The following is a 26,417-nucleotide window of genomic DNA, read 5'->3' as shown; positions in this document are numbered from 1 at the left end:
ACATGTCGCTGCACTGATGTTTTGCATCACAGTGCAGCCAAAACTATACCCCTCTCTCAATCTGGTCATATTTGGCAGGCAGTGCTTCATGTGAACCGGGCTGCACCGCAATTGTGTGCAATGCAAGTAATTGAAGTGAAGTGCAGTGAAGAGGCAACATAACACCTCCTCGCTGCCTGTCAAATGCTCTCAGAAAAGTAATCTAACCCAATCGCTCCTCAGAGGGCTAACAAAAGTGTAAACAAGACCTTAAAGCAGGGGTGCTCAACATGTGGCCTGCAGAGCCCTCTGATGTGGCCCGGGACCTCATGGGATGGTGGGTTGGAAAGCCCAGATCACGGGCTGCTGACCCACCATCCCTGCATTGAGCTGGCACCAGCAGTGGAGGAAGTAGGGAGTAGGAGCGGCATAAGCTGATGCTTTCTCTGTAGCGTCGGCTCCTGTCCCAGGTGGAGTGATACCAAGCACACTTCGCCTGGGACCTTCCTAGCAGCCTAGCGATGCCAGCAGAAGCTGGAAGAGAAAACGGTCAGTTTATTAAACATCGAAGTTTTGCAATGGCCATATCAGCACTTTTAAAAAGAAAGGGTTATTAGGCTGCTTTCACACTGACCCGCAGCTGCACCTACAGGTTAGCTGCACTGATCCACAGGCTTCTGTTATATCCTGTGGATTTGGTGCAATTTTTGAAAACGCATCAAAACTCCGGAATGCAGGAATGTTGCAGAGCTTTCAGAAATGGCACCACACCTGCAAGATGTAGTAGAAGTCTCTAGCAAAGCGCAGCAAACCTGCAGGTGCACTGTTCTGCACCCATGATGTGGGTAAACTGCAGTGCATCAGTGTGAAATAAGCCTTATAGGGGGGCTCAGGACAGTAAGGTTTCATTTACATTTGTGGTTTGGGGGGTGGTAAAACCCCACAGTTCATTGTGGCAAGCTGTTATCAAATCACTTAAGTCAGGGGTCTCAAACTGGTGGTAATGCAGCTGTTGCAGAACTACAAGTCCCATCATGTCTCTGCCGATGGGAGTCATGCTTTTAACTGTCAGCCTTGCAATGTCTCATGGGAATTATAGTTCTGCAACAGCTGGAGGGCCACCAGTTTGAGACCCCTGACTTAAGTGGCCATTGCTCTTCAAAAGGTTGAGCACCCCGTTACCTGTTCTCATTTTCCCACCTGCACCAGAACAATGCCAGCTGGATTTGCATTGGGTGTGACAAGGTGCACTTCTATTTTATTTAGCAGCAATTTTTTTTATTAACAAGGCCTTTTTTATGTCATGAAGTTACACTGACCTGCCAGGACACTGATATTTCCCTCCACCAAACGCTATAAAGCCGGCCAGAAAAACATTCCTGTCTACCATCTCCTCCGTCCAGCGTTCCTGTGGGAAGAAAGCACAGTTTTTCCAATAAGGCCTTAAGTAAATAATCCCAATGTTCCCCTCCTAGATATGGAACGACAGTGCTCAGGGCACCAGGTCCCAACTAAAAATGGTCACTGGCTTTTTCTCTCTTTTAGCAACAACTTTTCTTACCATAAATTATTTTTTATTCAGTTGCAATGTGCCTTTGAGCTTGGTAGGAATTTTACTATGCCGAGAAGAATCAATTTCCTAGCACAGCCCCCCTCTTTACACATTATAGCACAGGTACAGGCATACCACACTTTTAAGTACACAATGGGGTTTATTTACTAAAGCTGGAAAGTGCAAAATCAGACTCATTTCTGCATAGAAACCAATGAGCTTCTAACCCCAGCTTGTTCAATTAAGCTTTGGTAATAAAACCTGGAAGCTCATTCGTTTCTATGCAGAAGTGAGTCTGATTTTGCACTTTCCAACTTTAGTAAATAAACCTCATTGTGTACTTAAAAGTGGGGTATGCCTGTACAGTTGGGTCCATATATATTTGGACACAGGCACAATTTTATTTTTTTCCAGGTATTTACCAAAACATATTCAAGCTATAGTTAAATAATGGATATGGGCTGAAAGTGCATGCTGAGATTTGACTGCTTGGCGACCAGCGTCCGCAGTTATACTGCTGCAACATGGCTTGGCAGCGCGAATCTCCGTGAGGTTACATCAGTAACAGGCGGCCACTAGGGAGCACGTGCACTCGCCACTGGAGGAGCACTCGTGCACTCCCTGCTCGCCCAGGTAGCCAAGCCGATGCGAGTGTCCGGAAGTCGCGATCACCGCCTGGCTCCCGCGATCGCTCGGAGCACACTGAGAACTGGGATCTGTCATCTCCCCTGGGAAAAAAGGGGGGTGGCCGGATGTTGATGGGAGTGGACGTGTGTGAGGAGTGAGAGCATGGTGCTGCTCTGCCCTTCGTTGCCCTGTTTGCTCTGATGCCTTCGCTCTGATCCCTCCTGGACTATCTGATACTGCCTAAGTCCCCTCGGTCTATAAGCACCTGTATGGTATTCAGGCTTCTATGCCTGGGCACATACTCTTGTTTGACGGCTCAAACTGAGCGGCTATAACTTTCTACCTTTATGTTTGTGCGGCTTGCGCTGGAGCACGGGGACTGCTGCTGTTCGTGCTGAGCTACTAGAACGGGGCCGAGAATCTCGCGAGATTTCGAGCGGCTCCCGGACTCCCGTAATGCCGCAGAGCTTCTCCCTCCACTCCGCTCGAGCTTGGTGCTCGACACGTGTGGCGTGCCCGGCACATTAGGCTCTGGGCGGCTGGTTGGCTGGCGTACGGTGTGGAGGTGAGAGGGGACTCCTGTGTAGAGCTCCCTCTCCCCCGCCTTCCCCCGCTCTCCCCCCCCTCGTATACTGCTCTATGCTGGCGTGCTTGGCACCTTAGGCTCTGGGCGGTGGGTTGGCTGGCGCGCGGTGTGGAGGTGAGAGGGGACTCCTGTGTAGAGCTCCCTCTCCCCCGGCTTCCCCCGCTCTCCCCCCCCCCCCGTTCACTGCTTTATGCAGACTAGCTGGAGTGGCTGGGGAGACAAGAGGCAGCAAATCGAAACCTACACTGACAGCATTGCCTGTCTTTTTTCTTTTTGGGGAGAGAGTGGAATACCTGGATAGCGTGGATACCCTGCATGGACCTGTGGAAAGCGATATGGCTATGAACCAGAAACCAAGATAAGTGCCCTTTTTCTTTCTTGTTCCTAGTTGCTCTTGAAGTGAACTACTGATTGGAACTGCAGTATTTTGAATATATGTTGATCTACACAAACAACAATATTTTGCCATAGCACTGAATCTATTGCTGTGGGGTTATCTCTTGAGGACTGAGCAAGTGTTATCTACACAAAGAGAGACATTATAACAGTTCGGCTCCCTCTCTCCCCCCCCCCCCTTTTTTTTTTTTTTTTTTTTTCTTCTTTGTGTGCTATATTATTTTTTCCCTGTCTGATTAGTTGATAAGTGGAAGTTGACTATTTGCATGGTGGGCTCGCTTGTGGCTATTCAAGTTAATTATGTCTAGAAAAAGGTCCCCTGAGGACAAAATACCTGCAGAGGGTCAACAAGTTACCCGTGCCGCCAAGGATAAAACTAATCAAATGTCGGCAGCAGCAAAATTGGAGCGCTATGCTCATTCTGGCCCAGCCTCACCCAGCAATTCAAGTTCTCAGCAGGGAAATCTACATAATATAGACACCAAAAATTCTTCTATTGATAGAAGGAGTCAAGGCCAGTGTCTGGCCAACCCCACTCTACCAGCTGTTAAATCGGGGGGCAGTAGGGGAGGGGGAGGAGGAAAACTTCCAATAGCAACAATAAATTTGGAAACAACGCTAAGTAGCTCACATGCATTGATGCCGAGCAACATGGATGAGGAACCCACATTAAGAGACATTTTGAACGCAATCAAGGAATGCAAGAACTCGATATCCAACTTTGATGAACAGCTAAGATATATTAAGGAGGAACTACTGTCCATGAGGCAGGAATTGAATAGGACTATACTAAGAACTACCGAGCTTGAGGAACGCATGGGTGCGATGGAGGATGAGTTGAGGCCTATGAGCCTGGAAATTGAGTCACTTAAAAAAGCAGCTACTATACAAGCGGATAAACTTGACGAGATGGAGAATAGGAATCGGCGAAACAATATCAGGGTGCTAGGCCTCCCTGAACACTGTGAGGGGACTGATTTGATAGGCTTCCTTGAGGGGTGGTTCCGAGAACTCTTTGGGGCGGCAACATTTACTCCAATATTTGCAATAGAACGGGCACACCGTACCCCGGGAAAAACCCGCCATATGGGGGAACGTCCTAGGCCTATAATGCTTAAGATTCTTAATTATCAGGATAAAGTGTCCCTACTGCGAGAGGCCAGAATGAGGGGAGACATCAGGTTTAAGGGAGCTAGGATTTCTCTGTATCCGGATTTTTCTCCTGACCTCCAGAAAAGAAGAGCCGAATTTATACCAGTCAAAAGAGAAATGGTTAAATATAAGCTAGAATATGCACTCTTCTATCCAGCCCGTTTAAGGGTAACCGCATTAGGAAAAACGCTCTTTTTCAACACACCAAAGGAAGCATCCCAATGGCTAGATGAAATAAAAAAAGATTTATAAATATATGTTATAGGGCAGTTAGATAGCTTTTAAGGGATTCAGGGGTATATATTTTTTGGGGGGGGGGGTGGATAGGAATAAGGAGTAGACTTGTCGGAAGGCCTTTTTCTTTCTTTTTTTTTTTTTTTTCCTGATATTATGCACAATATGGGCGGGGGGCAGGGGTTGTGTAGCAAGGGTGGGTGGAGTACAAGTGGAGATTTGTAGTTGGGGACAGAGGGTCCCCATGAGTGGGGTAAGATTGGGGGTGAAAGCACCTAGTAGGATTGGTATGAGTGAGTGGTGGGAGGGTTGTAAGAAGGCCACAAATGTACCCCTAGGGGGTAGCCCTAAGGGGCGAGGGGGGTGGGAGAGGGAGGTTGGTGAAAGGGGAGGGGGGAGAGTTGAGGTGGGTAGGAGGGGAAAGGGAATAATAATAAAAATAACACAAGGACACATAAATTTGGGTGGGAGAGTGGGGAAGGGAGGGTGGGGCAAGGGATTGACAATAAGAGTAATACAAAGATATGCAAATCTGGGTAAGGGAATGATAATAAAAATAATACAAAGATACATAAGTTTGGAGATGCACTACTTAGGAGGGGACGGGAGAAAATATTATGCACTATATAGAGTATATGTATGTAAGATTAAGGGGAAAAAAGGGGGAAGGTCTTCTTTCTTCTTTTTTTTTGGTATTAATATATATATACACTTTCTTCACCGCTTTTTCTGCTACTCTCAAAACTGCCCAATTTTTAGGTTATTAAGTAGTGATGCAGGGGAAAAGAATTAGGATAGTATCGTGGAATGTGCGGGGCCTGGGAGACCCGACCAAAAGAAAAGTGGTCTTGTCAGCTTTAGAGGGCAAAGGACCCGGATTATTATGTCTTCAGGAGACTCACTTAACGGGCGATACAATTCGGTGCCTACAAGGTCGGAAATTCCAGACCCAGTTCCATTCCATATTTTCATCCTATGCAAGAGGGGTTAGCATCCTTGTTGACAGGGCGGTTCGTTTCTCTTGCCATAAGAGCTGTATAGATGTAGAGGGTAGGTATATTTTTTTATACTGTCAAATTGAAAATAGTCCCTACGTGATAGCCAACATATATGTCCCTCCTCCATCTAAATTGGAGATTTTATATAAGCTATTAGCCTTTGTAATAGATAAACCTGATATCCCGGTGATAGCAGTAGGGGACTTTAATGAAGTCTTGGATAAATCCTTGGATAGGTTCCCAACAGGAAAAATATCAACGGTGAAAGATGAAACGAGGTTAGCTCGTTTCCTACTTGAAGCTGGTCTATGTGATGCATGGCGTACTCGGTACCCGGGGGAGCGACAATACTCTTGTTACTCCGCAACTTTCTCTACATTATCAAGACTCGATATGGCTCTGGTTAACAACAGTGCGATGTTACGAGTGGATGAGGTAGAATATGGCCCGAGAGGAGTCTCGGACCATTCCCCCCTAATATTGACACTTTGTGTAGGTAAGAAACAACACTCTGGCCAATGGAAAATGGACCCCGTATGGTTGGAATTAATGAAGGATACGGATCGGGTGACAACCATGTTAAAGGAGTTTATTGATGTTAATATGGACACAGCATCAGTGGGGGTCATCTGGGATTCTTTAAAGGCCTTCTTAAGAGGTATTTTTATTCAACAAATCGCTAGAAGTAGGGCCGAGATGAAAAAACAGGAAGAGGAAGCCACCAAAGCGGTATTAGAGACAGAAAGACAGTATATTATGAATCCGAATCCTACTACACAGACGGTTTGGCTGGATAAACAGCAAGAATTTAAGACAATTATTAGGTACAAGATGGACAATAGACGTATACTGCAGAAGCAAGCAAATTTTGGGGAGGGAGAAAGAGTGGGGCGAATGTTGTCATTTTTGGTTAAAGTAAATACGGCACCCTCAGCGATAATATCAATTAGAACCCTAGAGGGAGAGATTACTTCTGAACCATCCATTATTAATAACATATTTTATCATTACTATAGTTCACTATATAAATCCCAAGGAAGAAGTGAAGGGGGAGCTACGGCAGCCTTCTTGGGGAATTTGAATATGCCAACAGTAATAGCAGAAGACTTAGCAGTTTTGGAGGCCCCAATTACTATCGAGGAACTCCAAAGAGCGGTGGCAGAGATGCCTAACTCAAAAGCACCAGGACCCGATGGTTTACCAATCGAGGTCTATAAGAGATATGGGGAGGTCCTGCTCCCACAACTATTGGAGACATTGAAGCAGTCCTTACAGTATGGAGCTTTGCCTTCCTCGATGTTGGAAGCCACGATAGTGGTAATCCCTAAAGAGGATAAAGATCCAATGGATCCGGCCTCATATCGTCCGATCTCGCTTTTGGGATCGGATGTTAAAATATTAGCAAAAGTGCTCGCAACACGTCTAAAAAGAATTGTTCACAAGCTCATCCACCCGGATCAATCGGGTTTTATTCCGAATAGATCTACTAGTATTAATATCCGTAGACTGTTTTTGAATGCCCAGATTCCAGTAGATAATGGAGGCTCCAGAGTAGTTTTGACTCTGGATGCAGCCAAAGCATTCGACAGCCTCGAATGGGAATATTTATTCAAAGTGCTTATCAGGTTCGGGTTCGGACCAAATTTTCTTAAATGGATAGAATTGCTTTATACAGACCCAAGAGCGAAAATTAAAATTAACAATGAGCTTTCTGAGACTTTTTTATTGGAACGAGGTACGAGGCAGGGGTGTCCCCTCTCCCCTTTATTGTTTGTTTTGGCAGTGGAGCCATTAGCCATCGCTATTAGGGCCAACCCTGATATACAGGGATTTAAGAGAGGACAGGTAGAGGAAAAAATTGCATTATTTGCTGACGACATTCTGCTTTTCCTGGGGGATGCTCAGGCCTCGGTGAAAACGGCAATGAAGATAATTAGAGAATTTGGTCTCATATCAGGATTGACTATTAACTGGGATAAATCCGCTTTGTTGTCGCTGGAACCGGGGTTTATTTGCGCCCCCCAGGAGATTCAGAATCTGAAACAGGTTGAGAAGTTTAAATACTTAGGGGTGTGGATTACTAGGGATGTAGACTCTTACCTGGAAGATAATTTATCTCCTCTCCTAGTAAAATTAAAACAAAAGGCTGATATCTGGAGTCGCCTCCCCCTTTCGATGGCGGGCCGCTGCAATCTGGTCAAAATGGTATGGCTTCCTCAAATTTTGTATTGCCTCCATAACTCACCAATATGGATAGGGGAAGGATGGTTTAAGAAAATAGAATCCCTATTTAGACTTCTGATATGGAAAAAGGGCCCCTCGAGGATTAGCTTACGGACCTTGCAGCTCCCGTTGGAACAAGGGGGGTTGGCGATCCCATATCCTAGACTCTATTACTTAGCGGCCCAGCTACAGCATTTAGCTGGAGCAAGGGCAATAAGTGAAGCTAACCCCTGCCATAGGCTGCTAATGCTAGGCTGTCCGCACAAGACGCTTGTGGAGGCGTTGGAGGCAAACTCATTTAATATGCACTGCCCAACAATTAATCAGGTAGTGAAACTATGGAAAACAGCTAAGGCCTTACTAGGATATCAGAAGACATCCGTGTTGGCTCCCTTATGGGATAATAGAAACCTAGACGAGCTATTTAAAGTGGAAAGATCTAGGGAATGGGAAACTCAAGGGATACATAGGCTAGAGCAAATTGTCCAGGGTTCAGCTACTAGATCATTTTCTGACCTAAGATCTGAATTCTCCTTACCAAACCGCTCATTTTACAAATATCTCCAGATCAGACACGCAATTCAGGCCCAATTTAGATCGCAAGAGATACAGTTGATCCAAGTCCCGGTGATATCTCAAATTATGTCTCGAGATACGCTCAAAGGCCTGATTACGCTTATATACGCCAGGCTGGGGGACAAAGTGTTGGATCAAAGCGGTATGATTAAAAGTAAAATGAAATGGGAGAGTGATGTGGGTCCAGTGTCCATACCCGATTGGGATTGGATAATGGAACAGGGAACCAAGGTTTCTATTTCCCCGGCACAGAAAGCTTCTCAACTCTTCTTTTTTCACCGGGTATATCATACACCTAGGAAAATGTTTAAAATGGGATGGAGGGATAATGATCAGTGCCCCAGATGCGGCCGGGTTGGAGATTTTATTCATATGTTCTGGAGGTGCCCGAAACTCTTTAGATATTGGACACAAGTTATAGACCATGTGAATGAGATCTTCGGGTTGACATTAAAGGCAACAGTGAGGACTTGCTTGTTGGCTATACAGCAGGGATATAATATCTCTAAAAATAAATTTGTACCAGTTACCAGATGCCTTTTTCAGGCAAGGAAATTAATTGCCCAGAATTGGCAAGCACATTCTAGCCCACTACCAGAAATATGGTTGGCTAATATAAGGAAAAATATTGGAAATGAGAGGGTTTTTTTTTTTAAGCAGGGTAATGGTAAGGAGTTTAAAAAGATATGGGGCCCTGGATTGGGGAAACTAGGGATCCCCCTATAAGTAACTGCGATAGAACAAGCGCTTTCTAGCTTGTATAACTCTACTATCTACTCTTAGTATGTATTTAATTGCTTAGTATATTTTCATATGAGCTGGGGATGGGGGGGGGGGGGGGTGGAGGAGGGGAGTAGGGAGAGGGAAATCTGTTTTAGATACGAGGTATCAGGGCAATAGATATCGTCACAATGGGTAGTCTATAAACACTAGGGGATCTTTTATTACTTTTGTATTTAAATTAAATGACACAAAATCTTCATGTGTTTACACTAAGTCAAATATTTGTACAATTAAATATGTCACGATGATGTGGAATTGAGATTGAGACACGAGTGAGCGATAAGCTGAACCTAGTCTCTGCTATAGAAACACTGATGTGGCAAATAAAAATAAAAAAAAATAAAAAAAATAAATAAAAAATGGTCACTGGATTTTTCTCTCTTTTAGCAACAACTTTTCTTACCATAAATTATTTTTTATTCAGTTGCAATGTGCCTTTGAGCTTGGTAGGAATTTTACTATGCCGAGAAGAATCAATTTCCTAGCACAGCCCCCCTCTTTACACATTATAGCACAGGTACAGGCATACCACACTTTTAAGTACACAATGGGGTTTATTTACTAAAGCTGGAAAGTGCAAAATCAGACTCATTTCTGCATAGAAACCAATGAGCTTCTAACCCCAGCTTGTTCAATTAAGCTTTGGTAATAAAACCTGGAAGCTCATTCGTTTCTATGCAGAAGTGAGTCTGATTTTGCACTTTCCAACTTTAGTAAATAAACCTCATTGTGTACTTAAAAGTGGGGTATGCCTGTACAGTTGGGTCCATATATATTTGGACACAGGCACAATTTTATTTTTTTCCAGGTATTTACCAAAACATATTCAAGCTATAGTTAAATAATGGATATGGGCTGAAAGTGCATGCTGAGATTTGACTGCTTGGCGACCAGCGTCCGCAGTTATACTGCTGCAACATGGCTTGGCAGCGCGAATCTCCGTGAGGTTACATCAGTAACAGGCGGCCACTAGGGAGCACGTGCACTCGCCACTGGAGGAGCACTCGTGCACTCCCTGCTCGCCCAGGTAGCCAAGCCGATGCGAGTGTCCGGAAGTCGCGATCACCGCCTGGCTCCCGCGATCGCTCGGAGCACACTGAGAACTGGGATCTGTCATCTCCCCTGCACAGTCCCCTCCCCCCTTCAGTTAGAACACACACTAGGGAACACATTAATCCCTTGAGCGCCCTCTAGTGTCAACCCCTTCCCTGCCAGTGACATTTTTACAGTAATCAATGCACTTTCATAGCACTGATCACTGTAAAAATGCCAATGGTCCCAAAAATGTGTCAAAATTGTCCAACGTGTCTGCCCTAATGCACGTGTGGCGAGTAGGGTGTCAGTCCTCGGGCCAACCCTGAAAGTCTTTTGGGAGGGTGGACATAGGCCTTCTGGCTTGGTTCGCCCTCTCTCTCTGGGGGTCTCCCTTCGGGGGAGCCCCTACCCAAGTACCTGGGTGGGTCTGTTTTGGTAGACCTTCCGGAGAAAGGCGGTCCTCTGGTTTCAGCCAGATGGGCCATGTATGGTACCTCAGTCCCCGTCTGGAGCCTAACGCCCAGGGGGATCAGGGTAAGGTCCTTCCTCGTGGAGGACAGTGGTACAATCGTTGCACGTTTTTGTGTTCACTCTTGATGTGTGTGCACTTTTTTTTGGCACCGGGTGGAAGTTTTTGAGTATGTTTTGCACGCCACAGACTTTAAAAAAAAAAAAAAAAAGTCTGCCATAATGTCACAGTCCTACTATTACTAGTAAAAAAAAAAAAATTATAATAAAAAAGCCATAAAATGATCCCCCATTTTATAGACACTATAACTTTTGCACAAACCAACCAATATACGCTTATTGCGTTTTTTTGTTTGTTACCAAAAATATGTAGAAGAATACAGAGGGAATACAGAGGGAAAAAAATGTTTTTTTTATATATTTTTGGGGGAAATTTAATATAGCAAAAAGTAAAAAATATTGTGTTTTTTTTCAAAATTGTTGCTCTTTTAAAAACTGCAGAGGTGATCAAATACCACCAAAAGAAAGCTCTATTTGTGGGAAAAAAAGGACGCTAATTTTGTTTGGGTGCAACGTCGCACGACCGTGCAATTGTCAGTTAAAGAGACATAGTGCTAAATCGCAACAAGTGCTCTGGTCATGAAGGGGGTAAAATCTTCCAGGGCTGAAGCAGTCAATGTGAGGGTATGTACATCCAAATTGGAGGAAGGGTTTAGGATTTACAGCTAATAAGAATAGCCACCCCCCCTCTTTTTTTCCAAGGAACCAAAAGTAATTGGACAATTGAATCAAAAGCTGTTTCATGGACAGGTGTGGGCTACTCCATTATTTCTTAATCAATTAAGCAGGTAAAAGGTCTAGAGTTGAATCTAAGTGTGGTATCTGCTTTTGGAATCTATTGCTGTAAATCTACATCGTGCGTTCAAAGGAGCTGCCCATGCAAGTGAAACAGGCCATTTTAAGGCTTCAAAAAATGAAAGAAATCCATCAGAGAGATAGCAGCAACATTAGGACTGGCCAAATCAACAGTTTGGTACATTCTGAGGAAAGAAGAACGCACTGGTGAGCTCAGCAACATAAAAATGCCTGGATGTCCACAGAAGACAAGAGTGGTAGATGATCGCAGGATCTTCTCTGTGGTAAATAAAAACCCATTCACAACATCCAGACAAGTGGAGGACACTCTACAGGAGGTGGGCGTATCATTGTCAAAGTCTACAATGAATGAATGAATGAATGACTTGTATAGCGCTACCTATACGAACTGAATCGCCTCAGGGCGCTTTTTTTCTTGCCACCGGTGTCCATCTGCAGCTATTTATGCGGTCCTTTAACCTGTAGAGTCCCAACACACTTACAACATTGACATACACATACACATATTGTGGCCAATTTTTTTGGACAGGGTCTAATTAACCTTATAGCATGTATTTGGATTGTGGGAGGAAACCGGAGTACCCGGAGGAAACCCACGCAGGCACAGGGAGAACATGCAAACTCCAGGCAGATAGTGTCGTGGTCGGGATTTGAACCAGCAACCCTATTGCTGCTAGGTGAAAGTGCTAACCACTACAGAGAAGACTTCACAAGAGCAAATACAGAGGATTCACAAGGTGCAAACCATTAATAAGCCATTCATTTGCCAAAAACATCTAAAAAAGCCAGACCAGTTCTAAAAAGGCATTCTTTGGATGGGCGAAATTAAGGTTAATCTGTACCAGAATGACGGGAAGAAAAAAAAAAGTGTGGAGAAGGCTTGGAACAGCTCACGATTTAAAGCACATAACGTCATGTGTAAAATATGGTGGAGGCAGTGTGATGGCAGTGGCACTGGGTCATTGGTGTTTATTGATGATGTGACAAAAGACAGAAGAAGCCGCATGAATTCTGCAGTGTTTAGAGATATACTGTCAGCACAGATGCAGCAAAGTTGATTGGACGATGCTTCACAGTACAGATGGACAATGATCCAAAACACTGCAAAAGCAACCCAAGAGCTTTTGAAGGAAAAGAAGTGGAATATTCTGCAATGGTCAATGAGTCAATCACCTGATCTCTACCCAATTGAGCATGCCTTTCACTTGCTGAAGGCAAAAACTAAAAAGACAGAAAAACCCACAAAGAAGAACAGAAGACAGCTGCAGTTAGAGCCTGGCAAAGCATCAGAAAGGAGGAAACCCAGTCTTTGGTAATGTCCATGGGTTACAGACTTCAGGCAGTCATTTCCAGTCAAAGATTCTCAACAAAATATTAAAAAAAAATAACATTTTATTTATGATTATATTAATTTGTCCAATTACATTTAAGCCTCTGAAAATGGGGGGACTGTGTATAAAAATGGTTGCAGTTCCCAAGATGTGTACTCTAAGTCCAAATATATATGGACACAACTGTATATGCAGCTGCTGGGGGGTGATTAAAGGGGAATACCAGAGTGTCACTTTAGTCCACTGGGTCCGATGACAGCACGTTCACGATGGCAGTGCCCAGCAGCAGTCTCAGGGAGGCTTTTACAGGTAAATACCATATATAAATCCTGTTAAATACACATATTTTTATACGTTTTTTCCTGGAATGACTAGTATGGTGACAGGGTCTCTTTAAATGGGAAAGTCATACATTTTCCAGAAAATCTAACAAAAGAAATGGCAAAGAGGAATACTGAAACTTTAAGTTGAATTCAAGGTATGGATTTTGTTTACATTATAAAAATGATCCAACTTGAACCAATGTAACTATATATATACCATATGTGTGGGATCCCTTTGGAAGCACTGTAGTATTCTCTGCTACGCCAGTAATCACAGCCATCTTCTGGATCCTGTGCTGAGCGGCTTCCCTACTACCAGGGGGCTGCTCCCTCGACCCCTGCGACATTCAGAGAACGCCTTGCATTTTTCTGGATGAATGCAAGGCGTGCTGTGAATGGATGAGGTGAAGATTGTGACATCACTGCCCCACCCATCCACCTCATCCAATCAGAGAATGCTTTGCAGTCATTGAGAAAATGCAAAGCGTTCTCAGAATGGCACCGGTGCCAAGTGAGTGAACCCCTGTGGTTACTATGCAGCAGGGCAGCCACTAGGCTCAGGATACGGAAGACAGTCTGGATCATCGCAGCAGTGGCGACTACTACATTGATTAGCCAATTCAAGGGGAATCCCACATGTATAAAATATGCATACTTACATTGGGCCAAGCTATGCAAAACAAACCGGACCTGGATTGGAGTTTTAAAGAACCCCTCACCTGTGTCTGTGTACAGCCCCTCTCCTCACCAACAGGGTTGCAAGATATAGAATGATGAGTCTCACCAAGTCAATAATAAACGTAAAGAATTATTGTGCAAAGAATAAAGAACAGACAAAATCATTTACAAACCAATAACACAAGGTCTTATATATTTGCTAATATGAGATAGTAATGACACAGGGCCCTGTGCTATTGGTTTTTTAATTGACTGTGCAAACTCTCATTTATCCAGGTCATGGGATAGCTACACCTATACCTAACTTAACTCCTCTCCAACCTAGATGTCTACTACTTGTATCCTATGTAACCATAAATAAAGACTGGAAAGCCTTGGGTATAGTAGTATTACAGAACAGCATAGGTGGTGATAGAGATATTAAAAGAAGACCCCTAAGGTAGGAGAGGAAGACAGACAAGGGCCACACACCTTCCTCCTAGACTTCAGGGTAGGCCTGAAGACCCACACTCTACTATCTGTTGGAGTGATAAAAGAAATATGAATAAGTGCAGTGACAAAACATGGACAAGAAAAATAAAGACCAGAAAGTCTACTTAGAATGGGTAGGCTTTGCGGCCTGATAAAACAACAAATGCCAAATGCCTAGCTCATGAGGAAATGTGCAGAAAAAAAAAGGTAGTGATGTTGTGGCATAGGGGGTTATTTACTAAAGGAAAATCCACTTTGCACTACAAGTGCAAACTACAAGTGCAAAGTGCACTTGAAATTGCACTGAAAGTGCACTTGGAAGTGCAGTCGCTATAGATCTGAGGGGGACATGTAAGGAAAATAAAAAACAGCATTTTAGCTTGCACATGATTGGATGATAAAATCAGCAGAGCTTCCCCTCATTTCAGATCTACCCCTCATATTTACAGTGACTGCACTTTCAAGTGCACTTTGCACTTGTAGTGCAAAGTGGATTTGCCTTTCGTAAATAACCCCCATAGTGTCATCCGTAACCCATAGTGATACTAGCATACCTCCCAACTTTTGAACTTCATGAGGGACACTGGAGGAGTGAAAAGACCTATGTCACAGTAAACTGTGAGAGTGTGATCAAGCGCCTAGCAGTGGGAGGGGCTTAAGGTGTGTGTTTAAACAAAACCCGTGCTTCTTTGTACCTATAAAATATGCTTTGATTGCTTTGTCTGAGCCTAACTTAAAGAACTTCAATAAAATAATCATGGACTGCATAGCAAACAGCAACTGTTGAGACAATGAAGACTTTGGTGAGAAGCATATAATGTACAGTATTGTGTACAGTGGAGGCCTGTCCATAGGGGGCGCACTTATCTACATGCAGGGCGCCGGACGCATGGATTTCAATAGGGTTTTTTTTTCTTCTTTTTTAGAAGCACATGATTAGAGCCTGAGGCTCTAATTGGCTTCAGAAAAGGGTGGGCTCGGGGCACAGAGCACTGCGCCCGAAGCCCACCCAGTTGTGTGACGTTAGTGAATTAATATTCACTAGTGTCTTCTTTTTTTTGTCCGAAGACCTCACTGGCTAGGAGGAGAAGACAGAGGAGGGACACGGAGGAGACGGAGGGGGGAAAGACGACACCGATGGATTCAAACATGGGGAGAGCCGCTCCCTTCCCTGCCCAGCTACATTCATTCTCCGCCAGCAGCAGGCATTACCATGTGCTGAGTACTGTTCTGTCATGACAGCATAGACCGTGGTGGTGAGAGGAGGAGGAGAGGGGGAGGGAGCGCACCGTGGCGGACCTCACAGCCAAGGAACAGCGGGCACCCTCCAACATGTCAGTCCAGGGGAGAGTGTGGAGTCATCTGCAGCAAGCCCAGCACAGCACCTGGCTCCGAGGATGAGGAGCTGAATGGGAGAAGGAGCAGAGTCCAGAGACTGAAGGTAAAGGCAATGTCATCCAGAGATAGCAGCCTAGCTTGCTTTGTTCATCCATAGACAAAGGAGCAGAGCAACCTCCTCACTGTACATTGGTACATTGTGCACCTCCAATCCTCACACCTTCCCTGTGTGTCTCTGCTGAGCCATGACATGCACAGGGTAAGTGAGCTGGGTATGGTGTGCGCAGTTGTGGGCTGGAGCGATGGGGGGGGGTTCTTTGATCAGGTCCGCCTGATGCCCCAGCCCTCCCTGCGCCGATGGAACACCAGCCGCCATTGATTGTGTATATAGTGCAGGAGTGTGTAAAGCAGAGCACAGGGGTTGGGGAGTGCTGCAGTCAATGTCAGGTTTAGAATACATAACAGAGAGTGCAGGGGTCCAGGCAGTGACGACTGGTGCCAATTTTTTTTTTTGGGGGGGGGGGGCTGCAAACAATCCACCCACAGCCAACCCCCAACAACCCCTGGTGGGTTGGATCAGGTCAGGGGGCACTTACCCTATCTATGGCGGGCAGCGCTTCACCCAGGCGACAGGCATTACGGGCGCGTTCCCCTTCCCCTGCTCTCTGGTGCCATCACGGAGGCTTCCGTCTCCTCCCTTTTGGCCAATCGGGAAACGGGTCTCAGACCCACTTCCCGATTGGCTGGTATGAGCAATCAGTGTGAAAATAGCGAATATTCACACAACTGGGTGGGCTGGGTTCGCAGTGCTCTGCAAACAGCCCAAAGCCCACCCTTTTTTGAAACCTAGTAGAGCATGCATGGATGGGGCGGGGGTGGGCACCCAGGCTCCCTTAATGGATGGGCCACCCCTTGGTCCAGGGTGTGCAATGCAATGTGTTCAAGAATCAGATGTATGTAACACACACAGAGGGTTGTAGCCAGTGCCAGGTTTAGGAGTAGATGATACACAGAGAGAATGGTCCAGGAGTAAATAACGCACAGAATGCAGAGGACAGGGGTGTTATCCACAGAATGCAGGGGACAGGGGTGTTATCCACAGAATGCAGGGGACAGGGGTGTTACCCACAGAATGCAGGGGACAGGGGTGTTACCCACAGAATTCAGGGGACAGGGGTGTTATCCACAGAATGCAGGGGACAGGGGTGTTATCCACAGAATGCAGGGGACAGGGGTGTTATCCACAGAATGCAGGGGACAGGGGTGTTATCCACAGAATGCAAGGGACAGGGGTGTTATCCACAGAATGCAAGGGACAGGGGTGTTATCCACAGAATGCAGGGGACAGGGGTGTTATCCACAGAATGCAGGGGACAGATGTACAAAACAAAAAGAGTGCAGGAGACGGGGGGGGGGGGTGTAACTCAGTGTAGGGGTAAGGAAATACCCCCTTCTTCCCTATTCTAGCATTCTCCACACCCCATCGGTTCCCCCTCACAGCAATCCTCTTCCCCCCAATCCCCCTTCCCAACACAACAAGTCCTCACATATTTCTTCTCCCAGCAAAAATCCTCTCACCCTCAAGCACAAATTCCCTTTGTCTGTAGCAGAGAAAGGGAACATGGATGACCTCAGCAGTGTCTTGCTGCTTCTTCTTCTTTTTCTAAGTCACAGTCTGGGGTGGGAAGGTGACCAGGCTGATTATGTGTGGTAGAATGTTTGAATCACCAGACTGGCTGAACAGATCTGAAAATCATTTGACAGGGTAAACATTTCACAATCACATATACTGCATGTCCTTTAACGGTGCTTCAGCTTCTGGGTGGAGTTTAGCATTAAACAGATTTAGGTTAGCTTTAACACTCTATAGCAAAGTCACCTTATACATGTGCCCCAGTGTGCCCATTTGGTAACTTACTGGTTTAAACTTTTCAGGATCAGGAAAATATTTTGGGTCCCGATGAACCCAATATGGAGACAACATCAACAAGTCCCCAGGAGGGATCTCATAATTCTGCAGAAAGGACAAAGTAAAGCAATGGGTTATGTCAGGCGGACTGCAAAGCTTCAACCTGTCATTTTAAGGTAGGCCATACATTATGCATTTTTCTTTCCTTCAACCACAGTTTGAAGGAAAGAAAATTGATAGATTCCCCCATCAACACAGCTAGCGTTGATAGATGTATCCCTCCCACAGCGCTATTGTGTTCTGCAGGCGTGGAGCACAGGGAGGTTTCCCAGCCAGCAGAATATAATGATTAGTGCTGGTGACTGTAGCCGCTGGCAATAACTGAGTGAAAAAAAATCCAAGGGCTGGTTGATCGATAGCCTGCCCATAGATGGATCAAAATTTGTCTGGTTCCTGCCAAACTGGACGAATTTTGATGCGTCTGTGGCCTGCTTAAGTGAAAGCACAATAGCAGGTGTGAATAGGGAGTATACAGCAGAAAGGGCAATAGACTCCTTTTTACTGGATGCATTGCACAGATGCGAATACAAAGGGCAAAAAAATATATAGACATCTGAAACATAAAAATGATCAAGTAGCATGTTACCTAAATGCCAAATTTACTCTGTTTAAATCAGCTAAATACATTTCTGGTGCACCCAAACAAAAGATGTGTATGGTCTTATCTGATTGCTCTCTTTAGAAAACTCCACCCTCTGCCAGCACACTTATCTCTGTGTAGAAGCAGTGGTCTCTCTGCAGAGGTGTGACATGTCCCCTGCTGTGGCAGGGAGTATGAACTCTCTGCTGATTGAAGATCTATAGGTTGGACTTAGTAGACGTTGTGCTGGATCGTTGCAGAGAGACCATTGCTTCCCCATAGAAAGCAAGGGTCCTTCTTGTACAGCATGCTGGCAGGGGATGGGCATTTCTACTCAGGATGTGGCTGCTTTCTAAAGAGAACAAAATAACTGTAAAACTTTAAACACCCAATTATATTATGTACTTGCAATGTATTTTGCTGATTTAAACTTGAAGTTCAATTGGGCTTTAAAGAAACAAACAAAAGAAAATCTAAACTCACCACATTTTGTTTGCCACCTTTTAATGCCTAAAAACATACCTTTAGTTCTGAAGTTTGCAAACCAGAGTACACCATGTGCTCTGCTTACAAGCTTTCTTTAAAAATGAACACCAAGCACATGGATGTGTAATATATCACAAGCATAATACATTTATATATATATATATACACACATACATATACACACACACACACACACACACACCTTGTTAAATCTATTCAATGAAGAAATAAGGCAGTTCTGAAGACAAAAAATGGTCCAACCCGGTACTAGCAAGGTGTGCCTAATAAATTGGCCGTTGAGTGTATATATAATTTTTTTTTTCAAATAAATAATATATGGCACACCTATATTAGATACCATCAAATAAAAACTGTCCACAGGATGGAGGGGGATCAATGGGGCCAGCAGTTTCTGCAGAGAGGTCACCCATGGGAAGCACTGGTATGTATTATTTAGGGGATCTGGAATTGCAGTGGGTGGTATTTTTGTAAAATGTTTATAAAGATGAACTTACACAAGGATATGGTCTTCCCCCCCATGTAAAAGCACCAGTGCTTGATGATCGGCTGATAATCACCTTTGTCACATAGTGTAAATTACATGCTCCTCCAAACTTGGAAATACTGGATATTTTCGTGGCCCCCAGATGCTGGTCAGAGCAGTGGGGGACTAAGGGAATGGTGAGTAACACCAAGACTGTAAAGGAAATGTGTAAGTTCTGTATATAATTGTATTCTATTTTGTATGTGTTGCACACTGCCCTCACTGTGCACAGAGCACTAATAATGTTTTCATTACAAGTTTGCATTCTTTCAAATCCCGATTAGAATTAGTCTGCCTATGTTACGCCCCTTGTTACCATAAATGTACAATTGTAATATTAATGTGATACCTGCATAATCATGTGTGTAAAAACCTTCAATTGCATCATAATAAAGCAGAACAATTATTTGGAAAGATGCAGAGTGTATCTTTTGTGTCAATTCCCTATTGCAGTTGTTATTAATTTGGAACCACTAATCAATATATTGGAGTTGCCTCTCTATAAAATGGCCAGGTCAACAGTATACTGTTGCAGAGCAGCTGCACTGGCCATTGGGGCTGGAGGAAACAGCAGGTTGAGCACAGTTTCTGTTTTAACAGAGTATAGTGATGACATTAAAGGGTCTAAAACAACCCGTCACTTTTACACTTTTCTATCTTTTCAGTCCCCTTCTAATAGCAATAAAGAAATAATAAAAAAAGGGTTTTGAAATATTAAAGCAGTACAATACATTTAAAAAAAGGCACTACCTAAAAACGTATAAAAATATAATGCAAACATGTGCTTATGATGTATATAAACAACCCTTGCACAACTCATAATAGGCATCGCCCACCCTTGCTGGAATAAGGGAAGAAATTCTAGTGCCATCATTAGCGTTAATGCTAAATTGATGAGCTGTAAAGCCTTTTAAAGCATCGCCTTTTAAGTGTAGTCTGTCCCTGCTTCATGGATGCACGCAATTATGTGGCTTGCCATATTTCATATGTTTGCTTGCGTATATTTTTTCTGATGGAGGCAAAAATGAAATGCTATTAGGCTACTTCTTGTCTCAAATGTTGTAGGATTTAAAACAGAAAATACCGCATTTGGCCACTAGAGTGCACTAAGTTATGAACTTTCCTATGAAAAATATAATGTAGATCGTTTTACATAGGAAATGCCTATCGTACTTAGCACCATCTAGTGGCCAAAATGCAGTATTTGCTGTTTTAAATCAATGAAAAATGTTTGAGGTGCACAGGAAACAGCCAAAGCCCCCATACACATTATCAGAATTTCATGCCGATTTTTGTCTTCAGATTTACCAAAACCATGTAATGCGAGGGCCTGCCTGATTGCATACACATTGAAACTCCTAAGGTTTGACCTCATATTATATGGTTTTGGTAAATCTGAAGGAAAAAAATCAGCAGAAAATCTGATAGTGTGTATGGGGCTTAATAACATTAAAGTTTGTTATCCCAACATTTCATATTCCCGATATGTGTCTGTTGCACCATGAAAAAGTATCCTGTTCTCTTTGCATTGCTTCATTTGTGTGAAATACCTGGTAATCCTGCCATACCCTCTGCTTTCCTATTTCAAACTGACCACACTACGCATGAGAGCACATCTATCTCAACATGGCCAGTTTTTTGGCTATGCTGGTAACACAGCCTGCCTGTCCTCCAATAAAAAGACTTGTGCTAACACCCCTCTCTGCACAGCTCTTCACTGGGAAGATCAGTGTACTGCTGTTCCTCTGGCTCCTGCAGACACTCCCCTGCAGTCTCCACCCCCCAGCTCTCTAAACCCCTTGTTCATCTGCGAACAGAGATTATGCGATAAATGTATTTATAATGTATTTTTTTATATCTATACACCTTGCAATTCCACCTTCTACCTGAGTAGGAAGGTATGAATAAAACAAGAATTTCTGATTGGTTATTGAGAAAATTGAGTACTGTCCGTGATACTTTTTTTATTTGCACTAACATACAATTTTTCAGGACAAGCTTTCGGGTATGTCCCCTTCTTCAAGGTCCAAGCAGTACTGATTTACAAATTTTTAAGCAGAATGTAAAACCAAAACAAAAAAAAAAAAAAAAAAAACACCTCTGAGGGAAAGAAGAGAGAAAACAAAAAAAACACATACAAATCAATGGGGCAATAAAGATAAGAGAAGAGTTAGTGAGATAAGACAGAGGGAGAGCTATGGAATGGAGGGGGGGTTGCTAGTCACAGAGGGGGTTGTAAAACTTTAGTATAATGAGTAAGGAAACCTATGTCTAAATTCAGGCCATTATTTTTTGTGTCAAAAAGAATTATCATTCTTAGTTCAAAGGTTTTCCTTTCCTGGATAGTTCTGAAATTCCCTTTAAGAACTAAAACATTGAGGTCTTCTATAGTGTGATCCGGTTGTGAGAAGTGATGTCCAACAGGTGTACATAAACTGTCTTCTTTATGTTCCTTGATGGTGTGTCTGTGTAAATTCATCCTCGTTTGCAACTTCTGTCCTGTTTCACCAACATAAGATCCTTTGCTGCACCTTTTGCATTGGATGAGGTATACAACATTGCTGGAGGTACAGTTGTAAGATCCCATGATATTGAAGGTCCCGTTTGTGTGTGTGACACTTTTGGATGGATTGATCTGGCTGCATAGTTTGCAGCGCTTTTTATTGCATGGTTTGCTACCATTATTTGTAACTTCATAATCAGAGTGAAGTTTCCTGCTGATTAGTTTGTGTCTGAGGTTGGGTGGTTGTCTGAAAGCCAATAATGGGGGTTGTTGGAATCACTATCACTATTACTATCACATTAAGTATGATTGGTTATTAAACTTTTCAGAAGGTTACAATAAATACCTACATAGACTTTCAATGGTTGTACAACTTTCCTGGTGATCGCTCCTGGGGACCTCAGCCGTATGGCCTCAAGGACACAGGACTTCACAAAGGGGACTTTCTTCAGATCAGCTGCGGTAATACTTAAATGATGCTGACCTGCCCAAAGAGAAACACAAAAATGAAAGTCAGACATTTGCTCAAAGAAATAAGAAATGCAATAAACTTTTCTGTATAACATTTTTAATAAATCTTCAGGAGCAGGAAATAAATGAACAGTACTTTTGATTGGGGGGCCATCGGGCCAATGAAGACCAGGCCCTCTGTGTGAGAGCAGCAGTCTGGCTCTCCAGCATGCTGCCAGCATAATATAGTTTAACCCTTGCTGCAACAGCAGATTTATTACTGCATACACAGCCTGACTGCATCACAGTAATAAATACAGGGGTTTAATGGGCAAGTTAATCTTTTCATGAAAAATTTAAAGGCAAACTAACTCCAAATACTCTGCAACCCCTCCCAGACATCGCATCCCTTGAGCGAGTATATATTATAATGCAACGGTAAGCACTCATTGGTGGTCAGGGCAGACACATGACCGGGCTGACCAATGAGCAGCACACCTGGAGCTTCTACTTCTTGTAATGTGCCCCAGAAGAAAGAAGTGCTTAGTGATTAAAGTGTATGGGGTGGGTTTATGAAAACTGGAGAGTTCAAAATCGGGTGTAGCTCTGCATAGAAACCACCATAACTTCCAACAAGCTGAAGTTAGAAGCTGATTGGCTACCATACACAACCACACCAGATTTTGCACACTCTAGTTTTAGTAAATCAACCCTCATGTCAGTTGTAGTTTCGGATAGATTGGGATAAATGCATGATTTTATTTTTGAACAAGTGTATCTGAAATTGGCGCGCCACACCATGAATTAATAGTCCAGATATAAATTTATTACAATGTAAAGTCAGGGGGAAAATGCATAAGAAAGCCAATTTGTTTTGGGTACAAAAACCAGCCCCCTTTATCAGGACTAAAGAATATGAAGCAATATATATGGACTTTAATGGGGATTCAAAGTGTAGCGTCCACTGGTGGGCCTCTTTAGGTCCCTAGTTAGGATGTTTCCCTAGCTGCATATTGTCTGTGTCCCTGCCTAATGGACACTGCAAGGAGAGAGAGTACAGAAGGCTCTGATTGGCTACCGCCGCAGTCTGGGTAAGCCTGTACCTAACAATGGAAGAGGAGGATCCCTGTTTGGTCAGGAAGTCAGCCCCAATCGCCAGATCCCAGGGGGAAACAAGGCTAGCTACAAAGTACGGTGCTCACTAGCAGCTGAAATTCTTCTCAAGTCCTGATAAAGGGGGCATACAGACCAGTATACCCCAGTTTCACTCCAGTTCTCCTCTACCCATCCCTCATCTCCTACCCACTCCCCCCCTTTTTACCCCCTCCTCCTTCTCCCCTACTCCATGGTTCCCCAATCCCATCCCCACCCCCATTTTTTCAGAGGCTAAGGAAGAACCCTGAGACGGAGCATCTTATTACTGCTTCTGCCCTTGCGGTTGGGATGTGTACTGCGCCAACCCATGCTGACCCTCCTCTCCTATTTATCACGTGATTGGCGCAGTACACATCCATCCCACACAAGCAGCAGCAGCAGTAATAAGATGCTCCACCTAAGGGTTCTTCCTTAACCCCTGCAAAGGGAGTGAGTGGGGGCTCATGTCTAAATTTTCCCTAAGGCCTCACAAAGCCTAGAGCTACCTCTGTCCACCCCAAACTCACTCATCCATGTCTTTATGGACCTTGCTTTGTGCACTGATCATTATGGAACAGGAAGGGGCCACCCTCAAACTGTTCCCACAAAGTTGGGAGCATGGAATTGTCCAAAATGTCTTGGTATGCTGACGTCTTAAGAGTTCCCTTCACTGGAACTAAGGGGCCAAGCCCAAACCCTGAGAAAAAACAACACACCATAACCTCCCCACTACCAAATGATTTGGACCACTGCACAAATCAAGGTCCACAAAGACATGGATAAGTGAGTTTGGGGTGGGGGAACTTAACTGTCCTGACCTCAACCCAATAGAACACCTTTGGGATGAATTAGAGTGGAAACTGCGAGATAAGTCTTCTCGTCCATCATCAGTGCCTGACCTCACAAATGCACTTCTGGAAAAATGGTCAAACACTCCCATAGACACACTCCTAAAGGTCCAAATATGCCTTTGGGAACACATAACATGTTCCCAAAGGTGAACTTGTCTTTTAGGGACTGATAAACTGCAAAATATTACGTTTTTGTATTTGGGTTTACACATACCTTGTTGTGGGCTGACAACACACAGTATTTTGTTAAATGAGTGGTGTCAGCCCTGCCCAGTGTAATTTGCTAAATTCCTCAAGCACTCCCACTCTCTGATCTCCACAGCACAATGGCTAATCATTCTCTAATAGTCCAAGATAAGAAATGGGAGGGCTGAATAGACACTTTGAGATAACACAGGAAATGTGCACAGGACAGTTCCAGATTTCTGATATGATCAACAGGTATTTATTTGCACTTTTTATGGTATATTAAACAAACAAAAAAGGAGCGAATCAGAGCAGTTTATTTCTAGGGTGTACATACAATATATAAGTAAGCAGCTGCTGGTAAAGCTGTTCTAAACCCAAAAACAAAAAAAGTGTTATATATTGTAGTTCACCAATCCTAAACTATGGTGGCTGCATTATTTTATTTTTTCAGGGTTTTTTTTTCCCCATTTTTTTTCACCTGTTGATCCAGACAGTAAACACACCTTCTGCCTTGGGGTGTCTCCACTCTGGTTAGAGGAGCAGTAGAGACACCCTTAAGGCCTATACGCGCGATCTGAAAATCGGACGAAAATACAGCTTTCAAAGTGATCGGACAATAATCAAATTTTGGTTTAATCAGAAGAGTTGCCATTTGAAAATACAATACAAATAACACTACAACACATGACATCAGTTCCGATTTTTTATTCTGTCATACAAGAGTTTTTGGAACTTTAGTAAACTCTTTATGTTCAATATGGGACTAGCATGCAAAAAAAAAAAGAAAATGGACGATCTGACGTTCGATTTTCGGAGTGCGTACGGAGCTGTAGACATGATCAATGTTAGATCCACCAGCAGATTTAGATAGACTTCACAAATGAATTAAAGCTGATCTCCGCAGAAGCCACTAACAAGCTGCGGAAGCCATAACTAAGACCACTCTTCTCACTGTTCTTATGATAGGGTAACCTTTTTTTTTTTTTTTGTAACATTTCATCTTTTATTAGTGATGTGTCCAAGAATTTACATAATTTAAAAGGGTTAGAGAAATAACTGGCGTTCTACAGTATGATGAAAGACCTTCTAAATTCCATGGAACACATGGACAAATATTTTCCTAACAGCATCAAGTCTTATTTTGGCAGGGCAGGTATTCTTCTCATTCAAAATAGCACAATTGTCCTCTCCTACAAATAGGCGCAAATCCTTGGTGATAAAGGGGAATCTGAAAGCCATGATTAACATTCCATAAGGACAAATTAACCTTCCATTCAAACACAGGGAGACTGGAAGTTCAGCTGCAGTTAACCACTGCCATCTAGTGGTCACTATTAGAATTACATTTCACTATCATCCAAAATGAGAGCACAGAATGGTCTAACGGCAAGGCAGGGAAGCCTACACCACATACCCCAAAACCCAAAGAACTGCAGTTTTCAGGCATTCCCCAGGCCAAACAAATGTAGCAAATATAAAAAGAAAAAAATGATTCCAAGTAGTTCTCCTGCCTGAATGTGGGTTTATTATGTTAACCACTTCAGCCTCAGAAGATTTAACCCCCTTCCTGACCAGAACACTTTTTGGGATTCGGCCCTGCGTCGCTTAAACCGACAATTGCACAGTCGTACGAGTTACACCCATACACAAATTAGACCTGCTTTTTTTCCCCACAAATAGAGCTTTCTTTTGGTGGTATTTGATCACCTCTGCTGCTTATAAACAAAAAAGAGCGACAATTTTGAAAAAAAAAGCAATATTTTTTACTTTTTGCTATAATAAATATCCCCCAAAATTTTATAAAATAACTATTTTTTTCCCCAGTTTAGGCCAATATGTATTGTTCTACATATTTTTGTTAAAAAAAAAAGAATTTGCAATAAGCATATATTGATTGGTTTGCGCAAAAGTTATAGAGTCTACAAAATATCATGACTGACATTATGGCGGACACATTGGACACTTTTGACACTATTTTGGGATCATTTTCATTTATACAGCGATCAGTGCTATAAAAATGCACAGATTACTGTGTAAATGACACTGGCAGGGAAGGGGGTTAAACACTAGAGAGCGAGCAAGGGG

General features: G+C 43.5%; 1 protein-coding gene across 7 annotated transcripts in view; it reads right to left on the bottom strand.

Annotated features, from left to right (window-relative positions):
* Positions 1-26,417, bottom strand: part of LOC143988971 (24-hydroxycholesterol 7-alpha-hydroxylase-like) — a 160,710-nt gene that overhangs the window by 39,348 nt on the left and 94,945 nt on the right. For 6 of the 7 annotated variants that reach the window (XM_077488935.1, XM_077488933.1, XM_077488940.1 and 3 more), the window contains 3 exons: positions 22,059-22,192; positions 17,545-17,640; positions 1,299-1,387 (listed from right to left, as the gene is read on the bottom strand). In XM_077488935.1, the coding sequence (XP_077345061.1) occupies positions 1,299-1,387; positions 17,545-17,640; positions 22,059-22,192 (319 nt within the window). The remainder of the gene's footprint in view (positions 1-1,298; positions 1,388-17,544; positions 17,641-22,058; positions 22,193-26,417) is intronic. The other variant, XM_077488936.1, reaches the window with a different exon arrangement.

The sequence above is a fragment of the Lithobates pipiens genome, unplaced genomic scaffold (genome assembly GCF_037356315.1).
Source record: "Lithobates pipiens isolate NorthernLeopardFrog02 unplaced genomic scaffold, aLitPip1_a1.2 Scaffold_18, whole genome shotgun sequence".
Taxonomy (NCBI): Eukaryota; Metazoa; Chordata; class Amphibia; order Anura; family Ranidae; genus Lithobates; species Lithobates pipiens.
The sequence above is the reverse complement of the archived record's forward strand: the minus strand, read 5'-3'. Positions and strand labels throughout refer to the sequence as shown.